General features: G+C 51.3%; 6 protein-coding genes across 6 annotated transcripts; 2 read left to right on the top strand and 4 right to left on the bottom strand.

Annotated features, from left to right (window-relative positions):
* Positions 1-707: 707 nt before the first annotated feature.
* On the top strand, positions 708-2,231 carry COL26b_008354 (uncharacterized protein; the record flags this gene model as incomplete). The annotated part of the gene is made up of 2 exons (XM_053181117.1): positions 708-1,098; positions 1,153-2,231. 2 exons carry the CDS (start codon positions 708-710, stop codon positions 2,229-2,231), a joined length of 1,470 nt encoding a protein of 489 aa, XP_053034999.1.
* A 169-nt stretch (positions 2,232-2,400) lies between these two features.
* Positions 2,401-3,422, bottom strand: COL26b_008353 (uncharacterized protein; the record flags this gene model as incomplete). Its single annotated transcript, XM_053181116.1, has 3 exons — positions 2,401-2,405; positions 2,461-3,109; positions 3,174-3,422. The coding sequence occupies 3 exons, from the start codon at positions 3,420-3,422 to the stop codon at positions 2,401-2,403; spliced, it is 903 nt and encodes a 300-aa protein (XP_053034998.1).
* Positions 3,423-3,883: 461 nt separating this feature from the next.
* COL26b_008352 (uncharacterized protein) lies at positions 3,884-4,293 on the bottom strand (the record flags this gene model as incomplete). Its single annotated transcript, XM_053181115.1, has 2 exons — positions 3,884-3,912; positions 3,945-4,293. 2 exons carry the CDS (start codon positions 4,291-4,293, stop codon positions 3,884-3,886), a joined length of 378 nt encoding a protein of 125 aa, XP_053034997.1.
* A 4,655-nt stretch (positions 4,294-8,948) lies between these two features.
* COL26b_008351 (uncharacterized protein) lies at positions 8,949-9,911 on the bottom strand (the record flags this gene model as incomplete). Its single annotated transcript, XM_053181114.1, has 1 exon — positions 8,949-9,911. One exon carries the CDS (start codon positions 9,909-9,911, stop codon positions 8,949-8,951), a length of 963 nt encoding a protein of 320 aa, XP_053034996.1.
* Positions 9,912-10,442: 531 nt separating this feature from the next.
* COL26b_008350 (uncharacterized protein) lies at positions 10,443-10,955 on the top strand (the record flags this gene model as incomplete). Its single annotated transcript, XM_053181113.1, has 1 exon — positions 10,443-10,955. The coding sequence occupies one exon, from the start codon at positions 10,443-10,445 to the stop codon at positions 10,953-10,955; it is 513 nt and encodes a 170-aa protein (XP_053034995.1).
* Positions 10,956-11,324: 369 nt separating this feature from the next.
* Positions 11,325-12,808, bottom strand: COL26b_008349 (uncharacterized protein; the record flags this gene model as incomplete). The annotated part of the gene is made up of 3 exons (XM_053181112.1): positions 11,325-11,621; positions 11,690-12,418; positions 12,473-12,808. 3 exons carry the CDS (start codon positions 12,806-12,808, stop codon positions 11,325-11,327), a joined length of 1,362 nt encoding a protein of 453 aa, XP_053034994.1.
* Positions 12,809-14,099: the final 1,291 nt, after the last annotated feature.

Below are 14,099 nucleotides of genomic sequence, written 5' to 3'. Positions count from 1 at the left end.
TAGCAATCTGCAAGTGACATGTCCAGCGAAAAAAACCATTAAAGTCTATAATTATTCGTCAATGTTCATGTCTATGATGAGACGCCAGAAGGCTATTCCCTAACTCGGTTGTCTCGACTTTGGATGCCAAACCTTATTCGACTAAACGGGATCGAGGTCATCGACCAGGCACTTAATCTCGTAAAAGCAAGCACTCACAGCACCGCTCGTTATTGAAACCAACGCCATGGTATTTGACCCTAGCACGAATGGAAACGCCTCCCGACATGGTGATGTACAAGACGATCAGCCCGGGGGAAAGTACGGATACCGGCTAGGACATAGGCTTGGAGAGTACCAAATCCCCGACGTCGTCCTCAACTCTCCAAATCAGAAAATCAAAGTCATCACGATTGGAGCCGGGATTAGTGGCATACTCATGTCATACCTGATACAGAAACACGGCGAAAACATCCAACATGTAGTTTATGAGAAGAACGGTGATATCGGAGGAACCTGGCTTGAGGTTCGTCTTCTTGTCGCAACTCAACTAGACGACGCTGACGATCTCATAGAACAGATACCCGGGTTGTGCGTGCGATGTACCTTCCCATGCGTATGCCTTTGCTTTCGCCTTGTATCCCGACTGGCCAAAGTACTTAAGTCCATCCGAGGACATCTTCCGCTACCTCGACCGCGTTGTTGAGTGCTTTGGACTTCGAAAGCAGATGGTCTTCAACTCAACAGTAATAAGCTGCGATTGGAACGAAGACGAGTCGCAGTGGCACATCCGAATCAAGAATTCAGAAACCGGGGAGATTCGCGAAGATGTAGCCAACATTGTGATCGGCGCAAACGGAATTCTCAACTCATGGAAGTTTCCCGAAGAGGTCGATGGTCTGCATTCATTCGAAGGGCGACTGATACATACCGCACGTTGGCCGACCGACTTTGGCGAGGAGCAATGGAAAGGTCGCCGGGTGGCAGTCATTGGGTCTGGAGCGACGAGCATGCAGGTTGTTCCTACAATGCAACCGCATGTCGAAAAGATGGACATCTTTGTCAGGACGCCGGTATGGTTCGCGGAGTTTGCAGATCACAGTGGCGACAACTTCGACTGTAGGCGTTGCTCCATTTGACTGAAACCTCAGCTTGCTAAAGACGTTATCCCAGACACTACAAACGAGCGCGAGTCCATGAGGAGCGACACCAAAGCTCTTGTTCACAAAGCCAAGTTTATCGAAGACAAATTGAATACTGCGGCTGGATTACGCGCGTTCATGGTCCACAGCGCCGAGGCACGCATGATTCGCGAGCACTTCACAGACCGCATGCGCAAGTTCATCCACAGAGACGACATTTTTGAACAACTACTTCCCAACTTCGCTGTCGGCTGCCGAAGACTTACGCCTGGTAATCCATACATGCGCGCAGTCCAAAAAGAGAACGTGGTGTTGCATAGGGGTGCAGTAACAAAAGTCACCCCATCCACCATCATTGCATCCAATGGCGACGAGGTCGAGGTTGACACCATCATCTGCGCTACCGGCTTCGACGCCAGTTTCCGACCGCCTTTCTCAGTCGTCGGACGCAACGGAATTAGCCTACAGGAGAAATGGAAGAAAGTCCCTGAAGGATATCTCAGCGTGGGTGTGCCTGATATACCCAACTACTTCACGGTCGTGGGGCCGTCATTCCCCATCGCCAACGGAAGTGTTATGGGACCTCTCCAGGCTGTAGGGCGGTACATCCTGAAAGTCATACAGAAGATGCAGCGAGAGAACATTGCCTCTATGGTTCCAAAGCAGTCCGTCACAGACCAGTTCAATGAGCATGCGCAGGCCTGGATGGTCGGGACCGCATGGGCGGACTCTGGGTGTCGATCGTGGTACAAGGACAACAACACAGGGCGCGTCAATGCGATCTGGCCTGGTAGCAGCCTGCACTTTTGCGAACTGATCGCAGAGCCGAGGTACGAGGACTTCGAGATCAAGTACTCGAATAAGCACAATATGTGGGAATACTTGGGCCTAGGCTTTACAAAGAACATGATGGCGGAGAACGGCGATCTCAGCCCTTACATGGCGTTAGATGCTATCGACAGGGCGTTTGTTGGATATGAGCCGGACAAGGATGCCGAGGACGCAAGAGTAATGAGGATGGCAGACATGGTTCACGATGGACCAAAGAAGAAGGGGAATGGTGAAGGCGCAACGGCGAAGAGGATGCCATTTTCGAACGGATCAATTTGAGCGATTCATTGGTGAAAGAGTATGGAATGTGTAAGCAGACGGGCTGGTATCAGAAAGCAGTCTTGGGCGCCCGGCTTGCTCTTCGGGGATGGAAATGCTGGTCGCTATAACTCTACTACATCGTCTAATGAAATTGAGGAGGAGGAAACCATCTCATACTGAGAAACATCTACACTATAGTCAGTAAGTTTGAATGATAAATACGTCGGCATTTGGAAGTTTGACATACCAAGCGAGCAATCGATATGTGGGTATTTTCTGGCAAAGTCGTTGCTAAGCTTCCAGTTGGATGGCTGGTCAATTCCAAAGGCTGCTAAGGCATCCGCAACCATCATTTCTGGACCATACGGGGCGCTTCTGCTGGCAAGGCCCTCGTCAGATGGCCTGAGATGCGTTGTAGTCGATCTAGGAGACTGGGCCTGTCCCATCCTGCAGTCCATTTCAGCTGCGAGAGCTTCTTGGACCAGGGCAAAGCCGGTGTATGTCATGCCGCCGGCAGGATTGACGGGCACTTTCAAGTATATCCATTCACGATTATGCAACATGGAATTGCTGCCATCGGCCCGACCACCGCCGACACGAGGAAGAATGTGGTTGAAAAACACATCGTGAATGTTGACAGATACGCGCTTCCCAGGCAACTCAACGACGGTGTTCAAGACAATATCCCTGCTCATGGCGTCAAGATCAAGTTTGGACGAGTACAGGATCATCTGATCGCGGATGGATGGCCAGTTGATGAAGTCGATGACTACTGGGTGGAAGGGAGTGGCGGATTGGAGTGGTGTGGGTCGGAAAGGGACGGGAATTTGCAGTCTGTCTTCGACGGAGTTTGAGATTCGCCAGCGCATGACGGATTCCATGTACTTGGAGAAGTACTGAGGCTCTGGTCGTTAGCAATCAAGAATAGCTGGTGCCAAGGCAGTGAGTGAAGACACGTACAACGCCGTAGATGTATGGTTCCAGGCCTGCAAGAGCGCCTATGACTTCAACAGCAATTGAAGCAAGCTTGGTCACCAAGCGTGCTTGGTTGGCCATGACGAGTGGATGGTCCATCTGATCCTGAGACGTGCTGACTGATTTGGACATGACATGGTTTGCGGCCAGTTTGACTTGGTCCGCGAATAGGCTTGAGTTGTTGATGATAGCTGTCATCTCGTTACCCGAGGGCTGGAGGTGTTGGAAGGACATCATGTCGGAAGGTAGGGACATCATGGTTGGCATCGCATTTGAATCAAACAGTCCGAAAGGGAAACGTAGGTTCGGCGAGGCACAAGGAGAGCTCCAGCTGGGCATGGAAGTGGTAAGACTTGGCATCATTGTCAGATCCGCCGGCAAGAAAGCGGAAGGTGATTGCAAGATACTGCGGTTATCATGCAATGACTGGGCCACGTAGCTGGTGTCTGCATGTTCTGGAGCTGACTGCAGCCCCATAGCGGCTCCTCCCGAGCTCGCATCCGGAGCCCCGAGATTAGACGCAGAAAGATCGGCAACATCGGCCGCGGGGGCAGGACCCGGCCCCCTTGGCGGGACCGCGATCGTTGACGAACGCTCTTCTTCACTCCTCTCTAACATAGGAGCTTCTTTCTCACTCGTTGAATCCAAGGATGACTTGCTTAGCGTTGAGAATATAGGATCATCTACTTTGTGTCTTAGTTGCTGGCTTGCTGTGCCTTAAAGCCTAACATGGGAGTTCAGGATAGGCGCACTCACCAGCGGCTGCCGTGGCAAGGTTTCCAACACTCAAAAGCTTTTGACGAAGGCGGAACAACGCGTCTTCCACCTGCTGCTTTTCCTCCGCGAGCTTGAGGTGGGCCTTGACCAGTTCATCGTACTTCGTTTGTTCCGTAGCATCTTCATTTGGAGTCTTCAAAGCTGCGACCAAAGTTTCCATCTGGCGGATGTACGCAGACTGCTTTTCTCTCGCACATTGCTGAGAGATCCTGTTCTGCGTACGTTTTTTCTCAGCCGCTGACTCCGACTTGCCCTGAGAGGCTGCTGCTCGTTTCCGCGAGCGGGGCCCGTCCTGGCCCCTTGAACCGTTGTTGGAATCAGTTTCCATCATGCGGCCGCCGCACTCTTGAGAACGTGTCACGATCTGCGCTCAAGATATTGCCGTATTCGAGAGGTACGGTGTAGATATGGCAGTTGAGGTCAATCAACGTCACCGACGCGAGCTGAGGAAGACGAAGTCCTCGCAGGCACAGACCTGCTTGTTTACCAAGCCCCTGGGCGGGGGTTTCGGTCGCTAAGGCTGCTGGCTTCTCACCGAATGAACAAGGGTATGTGGCTGGCTGGCTCACCGAGTTTACCTGAAGGTAAGGGACGAAAATGTGCCCGGAAAATGCAGCCGGAGGAGCCATGTCCGTGCTGTCTCCTGTGGGTTGCTTATGCCGCTGCAACCAACCAACAGCAAACCACCTATTGCTAAGGTCTTCATACGCTTTGACATTCCACACCCTCCTTCAGCCGTCCAAAACAAGAGTGAGCCTTGATAAATTTGGATGCTTCGCGTTCGCACTGTGAGATCTTCTGCAACCCCTAATGCACTCCACAAGACAGGGGATGTTTAGCTCCTCTCTTCCCCGCACAAGCCCGATGCCGCTTGGGAAGGCCTGCATATGGGAGACCAGGTGCTGGAAAGATGAGAAAAGATGTTTATACTTGCCGGCGAGGGCGTTTTCAGATTTCCGCATCACAATCCATCTTCCGGCGCGCTTGTTTGACATACTGTTTCCGCACTGCAGCATTCATTTGTTACCCTGCTGAACGAGAACGTTTGTCTGGCCGGTATCATGCCTCCGAGCTCTCAAGGCCCGGCCGGGAGCCCCACTGCTACGCGGCGCGTGTCCAAACCTTCGGCACGCAGCCAGCCCCGGGCGTCCATGGCATGCCTTGGATGCCGGCAAAAGAAAACAAAGGTATTTCAACTTTCTTCCTAAGCCATGACAAGACTGACGGAGATCCAAGTGCGATGTTCAGAATCTGGAGCCAGGAACAGGCTGTACAGCCTGCCGAAACGCGAATATTGAGTGCATGACTACGCCTAATGGCGACAGAAGAAAGTCAGACAGCAGAACTCCCTTTCTTTAACTTCGACATTGTGTGAAGTTTTGTAATCAACGCATGCTGATATTTGAACTGAGCCTATCTGCAGGCATGGCTCGCGAGAGTACATCGTTGCTCTGCAAGGAAGACTGGAATTCCTCGAAGCACTCATCAGGTAAGGTCTTCACTTCTGGCGTGTTTTATTGACGACCACTAATCACCATATTTAGTCAGAGTGGCATCAAAAACCTCCAAAATACAACAAGGACTCAAGATCCTCAATCGGCTCTATGCTCGCCACCGGATACATCGTCCTTGGATTATCCACACGCCGAGCCGATGGATAAGGATAGTTCGGTGAGAGATGTTAGTGGCGACGAAGACTCGGAGTGAGTCTCTCAAATGAATTTCTCATCCAATGGCTGCCCTGTTCTATGTTGCGATCAACAATCCAATGCCCTTGGCACGTTCACAGCTAAGAGATTGCAGCCAGCGTACACCAATATCACACCACGAAGTTCACGAAGACGACGATGAGGATCGGCGTGAGTCTCCATCGGATCTATTCAATGCGGACGAGACAGAGAATATAGACCCGCAGTTGGGAAACTCGATCGAGTTAGGTTCCCCGGTCCCTCTCGATGCCCATACAGCAGCCAACCCACCCCTGCCTGAGACCATTTCTCAACGGCATCAAGAGCCTAGTATTGAGGAAGTCACGCAGAATTTGGATGCAGATTCAAGCCCTGGGCAGGTGAGATATTATGGTCCGACCACTCAACTACATATCCAATCTCTCCCGGCAAACAACGTGGGAGACGGCCCCATTCACGCAGATACTGGCCCCATGTCGAGCTTCTCCGTAGACATGGACTCTTTACAACTGAGGGACATGTTGCTCAAGTCATACTGGAGCTTTTCTTCTCGTTCAGTCCCTGTTGTTGACGAGTCACTTTTCATGGCCCATCGTGCATCCGGACAACGCTCCCAATACTTTTCTCCATTTCTAGAAGCTGCTATGCTAGCATGTGCAACTCGGATCAGGACATCAAGCTCCGTGAGGAAGCTGGGTCGTGCGTATGCCGACCTGGCGAAGAAGGATATTGTCTTTGAGTTAGAGAGACCCACCATCGCGACTTTGCAAGGGTTCCTGCTGCTGAGCGACTTTGAAGCCACATCTGCTAGAGATAGAATTGGATGGACATACAATGGTACGTTTGCGTCCTGGGATATTTGATCTGAAGCTAAGAAAGCACCGCAGGCATTGCGTGCCGGCTGATATTCGACCTTGGCCTTCATGAAGATTGCTCTCGATTGATCAGACACGGCATACTCGTCCAGGCAGATGCAGACTTGAGAGTCTCCTTGTTCCTGTCAGCCTTTGTTTATGACAGGCTGTGGGCGCTTTACCTTGGTCGTCCCAGCTGCGTCCCAATGAACTGCCTTGAACAACGACGACCTCAAGTTGCGTCGGCCAAATCAACAGGCCCACTTGAGCATTGGGTCGCTCTCTGCAAGTACATATCAGAGGTTACAGAGAAGCTCAATGGCTTTGGCCCACCGCTGGACCACACCTGCGTCGACAGCCTCCTGGACCTCAGTGCGCGGATCTCGGCGGCCCACCACAGATTACCGCCGGGTATTTCATCGAAGCAAACCTCCGAGCTCTGTGTCACATCATACGGACTCAACATACAGTATCACGGCATCCAAATTGTTCTCCACCGAACGCTTGTCAAAGTCCTTTTACAACACGATTCCAGCAAAGCCAACGGTGTCGACCACGACGACCAGATCAAAAACTTTCGCCGAATACTGTACGATAATGCCGTATGCATCTGCCGGCTTCTTCTGACTTATCGCGAGATGTTCGGTGTTGAGAATTTCATCACCGTCATGTTGGACAATTTGTACATTGCGGCAAGCACGCTGGTCTCCCACATATTGCAGCCACCTATTATGGGTGAGCAGGACGGTAGCTATTGCGAGGCCTCTCGGCTGCTTGGCTTTCTGACTGAGACGATGAGAGACCTCCCGAAGTATTATCCCGTTGTTGAAAAGATGCGCCAAACACTCTCCAGGATCACTGAGAACACAATACTGGCCGGTTCCTTTGGATCAATGAACTTGAGCAATGGAACTCAGAACCTGGACAGTCACAGCGTCATGGCCAACACGGTGGCTCAGCCCGTATCCGGATCATGGGGATCAATGGGGGCGTTAGTACATGATGACTTCCTTCTCGGCCAGGGAAACTTGTTGGGTGATGGATTCAGCCCGGACCCAAGGCTTACTGATAATCTCTGGTTTCCTGATGTGACTGGAGGGCTTCTACAATGAGCCTTAATAGCAATCAAGAGATCGATTCCATGGAACAAAATATTCCGAATCAGCTCCCGAAGAGAAATCATTCAATGTTCTATGTGGTTTCCTTTTCCTATCCCAACGTGGAAAGACGACAACCTATAACAGCACATATCTGTCCGATAGCAATTACTCACCGTCTCTAGTGAAGTCCTTTCATAACGAAGCCACGGTATGAGGAGCGGTGACCATGGATGCCCTATTTAAGTCTGATTTAACCCGACTGACCATGCTCATCGCATCTGTGGAGACAACGAGAAAGTTAAAACCCTCCATTGCCCGCTTCCTCGCAACCTTCTCATCCAACGCCAGACTTCCAATAACGATACTTCGCTTTTTTGTCGCCCCGATTATCTTTTGCAGAGCTGCCTTGTAGACTGGCTCTTCTCCATCTGCTCCCGAAAGGCCCAGTCAAAGTCGGAGGTCGACAGGGCCAATGAAAACGCCAGAGACACCGTCAATGGAGATGATATTTTCGACATTTTCAACACCCTCAGCAGATTCAATGATGGGCAAAATTGCTATTTTGCCCTCCGATGCCCGTTGAAAATACTCTCCCACGCCGCCGCCTGGACCATTAGGGAGACCCCAAGGCGCGCTGCTTGGTCCGAAGCTCCGTCTACCGCGAGGGGGATACAAGGCGTGTTGGGCAATCGCCCTCATCTCCGCCGCATTGTTCACCATTGGCACAATGATACCCGCTGCACCGCTGTCGAGAGCCCACTTGATCCATTCGACTCCCTGTGATGGAACTCTGACGAGTGGGAAGCATGAGCCTCTCGACGAAGCAGCAACTCCATGAACCATGGCAATCATCTGTTCTGGTCCGAGAGGGGAGTGCTCCATATCGATGAATGCAAAGTCACATCCTACTTGACTGACAAGTTGAGCAACCGTCAACGAAGGTATAGTAAGAGCAACACCTAGAGCAGGCCCGGTCTTTTTGACCACTGCACGTATGAAGTCTTCAGGGCCCGTGCTGTTGCACTGAGCGGTCTGGCGGGGACTTTTGTTGTCGTTCTGTTCATTGTGATACATGTTTGCATGAAGAAGAATGCCTTGCTCTTTGAAAAGAATCGATTGAAATGAACATAATCTAAATAATAGCTGATAGGCGAGCGTCGGCGGCGGAACTAACTCCAGGGCCACGGGTGCACCCGTGTCGGCAAACCATGTCCGCATGAGGTCGGGGTTCACGGGTAAAGGCCGTTCCTACTTCCCGTCTGTTGTGATACGAATAACAACTGAAAACAAGTTTCCGCGCATACATATTCTTGCGCGGCAGATAGCTAGCGTTTTAGAACCTTATTTCGAAAGCCCAGCTTGCCAGCTACAGCCCACACCGTTCTCTCCCCACCCGGAGTTCCCACCATCCTTGACAGTCGTTCGCCTCATGTCCCGTCGGTGTTTGCCTCCATAGCTCCCCGTAGCCGTGGCGCGATGCAAGACCGCGCGGTTGTCCCACATGACGAGATCGCCGTCGTTCTCCCATGACACAGTCAGCATGTACTTCGGCTGAGAAACCCAAGCTAGAAGCTCGTCGAGAAGTGGCTTGCTCTCTTCCATCGTCATCTCGTCGAAATGATGGGCATAGGTTGTGACGTAGAGATTCTTGCGCCCTGAATCCTCATGCAGTTGCACGAGGCGGTGTCGTGACATTGGCATGTCCAGTGGCTCGACATCTTTGAAAATGTCGGGAGCTGCCAACTTGCGGTTGTGCATGAGAGAATTGTTGGTTATCAAATCATCAATCTTGGCTCGTAGCTGCTCGGGCATATCTTCGTAGGCAGTTCGCGAGTCCAAATACTGCGTCTCTCCCCCTGTGCCCTTGGGTGGCAATTCGACGGCGCGGAGTAGAGAGTACGAGCATCTCTGTGGGTTGTACGCCATGTCCGCATGCCACAACAAGTTTCCCTTGTTCGCCCCTAGACGCGCGGGTTCCACGTCAGTCAAGACGTTGCCCTTCTCATCCAGATTTGAGACGTCAAAAATTTCAGGCTGGTGAGGAAATCTCATTGCCCGACCAGCGCGGATGTGCGCCTTGACGTCGTCAAGTTCCCCGAATTGGCGTGAGAACTCGATGTGCTGCTCGTTATCGAGGTTGGCTTTCCGGAAAACGAGAACTCCATACTTGTGCACTCCGTCTAGAATTTCGGCAGTGACATGCTGTGGTACTGGCGCTTCCCACTTCATGCCCTCCACTGAAGCACCGAATGTCGGATGTAAGGGGGTGAAGCTTAAGGCTGGCTGAGATGTTGCTGATGGCATATTGAAGGTAGATGTGAAAATTTCACGTGTGAAAGCAAATATTTGATCGTGCAGTTGAGCTTCTTTGGCCACAATCACATTTGACTAACTCAAGCCTTTGGTTGTCCTCCGATTTATGCTTCATGATGTGGCGTTCAATTTCGCCGTTACCCTCTCTAGTCACTCTAGGAACTTTGAGAAGCCACCCTGAGAGTCCAACATCCCAGTCGTTGGTATGAAGGTAGTGTGTGATTGCCCGGAAAAGTCTCAAGTCAATTCCGGTGTATCGCCTAACCCCCTTTTGCTAAGCTTGTCACACTAAATCAATGACCGGCTACATTTTCCGGTAGCTTGTGAGCTCACAACAGGCCCACAGCCACATCGTCACTGCGGGCCCTAGTCCTTCACACATGAACACTGATCTCTCCCCCAAATGAGGGGAGGCTTGGGTTGTTCACCATCCTACTCAGCTTTTGTATCAGAAACCAACCAACGCCTTGTTTCCCCTCTACGACCCCAATCCTTGGCAGCACGACGATTTTCGCAGCCATCATGGGTATCTGCTCAGCCTCTTCTCAAACTTTGCTGCCCTACACCAGAGAGCAAGTTTATGCTTTCGTCACCAACCCGCACAACTGGCCGCTCACGTACAAAGGCAGCGGCGGCATTCAACAAAAAGACCTCAAGCTACCATTGACTCTTGGATCACAATGGACAGAGAAAGTTGCCCTTCAGAACAACACTTACTACGCCAAATGGACTTTGATTAACGCCATCGAGCCGTGGAAGTGGTCTTTCCTCCAAGAAAACGGAATCGGAGCTACGGACGAGGCCATTACCGATGGTGTCGATGGGACGACGGTTATCGAGTACGTTTTCCAGAAGGCAGAAATGGAAGTTGGAGGCACGAAGAAGGAGGCTTGTATTTTCAAACGCACACTCAGCATCGATCTTCCCCGCAACGGGACACTTCCAGAAGACCTTCTTGCTGTTTGCATGAAGACAGCGGGTATCGAGGGGTACCACGACGCCGTGGCAAGGGAACTTGAGAAAATTCACGGATGAGCACTAGACAAATAGGACGAGCCAGTCTAAGAATCGGAATCTGCAGCAACTGCCAAGATGTCAGTTTAGAAGGACCTGGAAGTGACAGTGAATAGAATTTCTCTCGGTCCTGTTGGCAATCATGAATCAGGGCAACGGCATCCAATATAGCGTACGCTCAGTCCAGCGTTGACGAATCTAGTGATTCAGGGTTGGTATTCTGTATTACAGAGATGATAGATATTCAATTTACAATTTGTTGTACTAAACGATACTGTGCGTTCGGAAGGCCATGCTACATATCTCATATGAAAGGAATTCCTCCAAAAGCGCTCGTGAAGTGATTGGGAGGGGGCTATGCAGCTCAGGAAAATGCTCTCGCACAAATTCTCAATGCTTGGAAAAGTTCCCAGCTGTGAAAACAACCCCCGGGCTACTGGGAACGTAGTAGATAGCCGTTTTAGCCGCAAGAGTCAACACCAGCGTCAGCAGTATCATGGCCACAGAGAATCCAAAGAGCCCGAAAATCTCCAAAGGAGCGATGCCCATCTTGGCCCTCGGACCATCCCGGGTTTCGGCACCTGTCTGGGCATCGTGGTGCGGGACGTACTTGAACTCGTACTTGTACACTCCGTTCAAGCTGTCTTTGTTTTCGACAATATAATCCCAAAACAGTTTACGGAATGTCTGCGAAAGCGGGTTAGATGATACGCTGATTAAGAAAACCTACAACGATGGAGGTCGGGGGGACTCACCTTGACTTGCCACCTGTCCCAAGCTGGAATCGATCGTGATAGATACGTGATCACCATCAAAGCCCAGCACTGACCTCTGACAACCGCATCCCAGTACAGTCCTGGTTTGCCTAGTCCAATCTCGTCACACATCTGGTCGCCATTGATGAACCGAGTCCCCGCCTCGAAGAACTCTTTAGGCTCGTGGATTGGAGCGACTCCATCAAGTGCAACAACCAGATTGTTGGCCAATACCCTGGAGTTCTTGCTCGGAGCAAGGCAGGCATTCAGGAGCGACTCCATGGACGCAAGAGCTCTCTCTGGTGTTTCCAAAACCCAATGGGGGGTGCCGAGGACGTACCCAACCCATCTCCATAGTGCCATGTAGTCAAGTGCTTCCTGCTGTCGCACATAGATGCCTTGACGGGGCAAAGCAAGCCAGATGAGATTTGTCGAGAAGGCGCAGACAGATTGCATGGAGTCGAGCTCATTGATCGGTACGCCAAATTTGTCGACGTCGAAGTATCCCGGCCGCTGTTCGTTGAGCTTGAGAATGCGGTTCCGAACCGATGCGTGCAACAGACGCACACGGACAGCCGATGCGAATCCGTCACCTCCAGGCTTAACGTCGTTGACTGACTTCGTAACTTGGAGAATGAGCTGGAAGGTCTCGAAAAGACGGTTTTTGGCAACCTTTGCCGAGTGGCCTCCAGTGCGCACCAATGTCTCGGCCGGTCGATAAGAAGCCCCCTTCAAACCCCTTGGTTAGAATCATATATCGGAAGATACAGAAGTTGTTCTTACGGTGGTCGCAAGAAGTCCCTGGAAAGCGAAGCCGGCTATAGCAGCGGGAGCATAGCGATAGAACACGTCTTGGCCACGCTGTATCTGTTCCCAGTCAACCCAGTCGGGCACTGAGTTGATCTCATCCCAGAGATTTTGCAATGTCTCGTCCCTGTGTTGATTGTCGCGAAGGAGGGCGTACGTGTCTCGGTCCGGCTGAGGGTTCTCCCCCCTTTCCTTTGCATACCACCCAGCTCGCGGTGGCGGGGGAGGAAACATGCCATCTAAGGCTGCGAGAGCCTCCGAACCAACTTCATCGAACTTGTGCTTCAAGGGATCGAGCTGCTCCGGTGACATGTGGAGCGGCGTTTGCCGGAATTTGTACCCATAAGAGTCGATGAGAGATGGCTTCTCTTGCCGAAAAAACGATGCCATAGCGTCGAGAATGATGAAGACAGATTAGACGAACAAACTTCCCATAGAAGATTTCAAAAAAAAAAATGTCAGTGCAATTAACTCATTAACTCGACTATCGGCTCATTTTAACATGCTTGAATCAGCTGAAAGCATTCAGCTAAATGCGGCGGTGTTGGCATTAGAAAGGCGTACTCTGCAATTGGTGGATGTAGCGGGCCCAGCTCAGTGACAGATCGAACTACATGGGTGTCGCTCAGGATGACAAGGAAATATCTGACTGTCCTCGTATCTCGCTTGTGTCAAGCCAATCACAAGCAGCCACTTATAACCACTAAATGCCAGAGTCGCATACCGGTATGTTTCACTGCATGTACGGCTTTCAAGGCAAAATCATGTTGATTAACACGTGAGGCTCCTTAGATAATTCTTGTTTTCCGGGGATAGCCGCTGAGTTCTGGAGGGGTCCAGTGAAGACCGGACACCCGGGGCTATTCAGCACGGCTCCGGTGCGATGTTCCGGGGGGTGTTCGGCATGAGAAGACATAGATCACATTGAGTGACGACATGATTCTTCGTTCTCCCTCAACTGCAACGTCTGCCGTCATCGATGCAGTGGTCCTCAGGCTCGTCTGATACTACCCAGCATATCCATTCAATTTCTCACATCATGCGACTCAGTTTTCCCGGCGTAGCTGTTGTCACTGGCGCAGGATCAGGTAAACCCACACCGAGTCATGTAGTCTTGTGTTAAGCTAAGAGCCATTTAAGGGATTGGCCAAGCAACAGCGAGACTTTTTGCCAAGGAAGGGTGCAGACGCATTGCTATTGGCGACATCAAAAAACATCCAATCGAGGAGTTAAAAGCCGAAATTGAAGAAAAGTACTCTTCCACAAAAGTGGCAGCTTTCGAGCTTGGTTAGTCTGCTTTATGGTAATATGGCTTCCGGGCGAAAAGACTCATGTGAGCAGACATTGGATCAGAGGAATCAGTGAATTCCATGATGCTAGCAGCAGTCCGCGAGCTCGGGCGCATAGACTACGCTTGCAATGCCGCGGGCATCTTGCTCCCTGGTCCTACGGACGAAGTCTCGGTTGCTTCTTTTGACCTTCAGCAGCGCGTGAATCTGAGGGGAACGTGGCTCTGCCAAAGAGCCCAGATCAAGCAGATGCTCCAGCAAGACCAACTTAAAGCAGAGGACAGTAACTTTCCGGCTAGAGGATCAATCGCCAA

The sequence above is a fragment of the Colletotrichum chrysophilum genome (genome assembly GCF_026319265.1).
Source record: "Colletotrichum chrysophilum strain AFK26 chromosome Unknown scaffold_72, whole genome shotgun sequence".
Classification (NCBI taxonomy): domain Eukaryota; kingdom Fungi; phylum Ascomycota; class Sordariomycetes; order Glomerellales; family Glomerellaceae; genus Colletotrichum; species Colletotrichum chrysophilum.
Note: the sequence above shows the minus strand (reverse complement) of the source record. Positions and strands in the feature narration are given on the sequence as shown.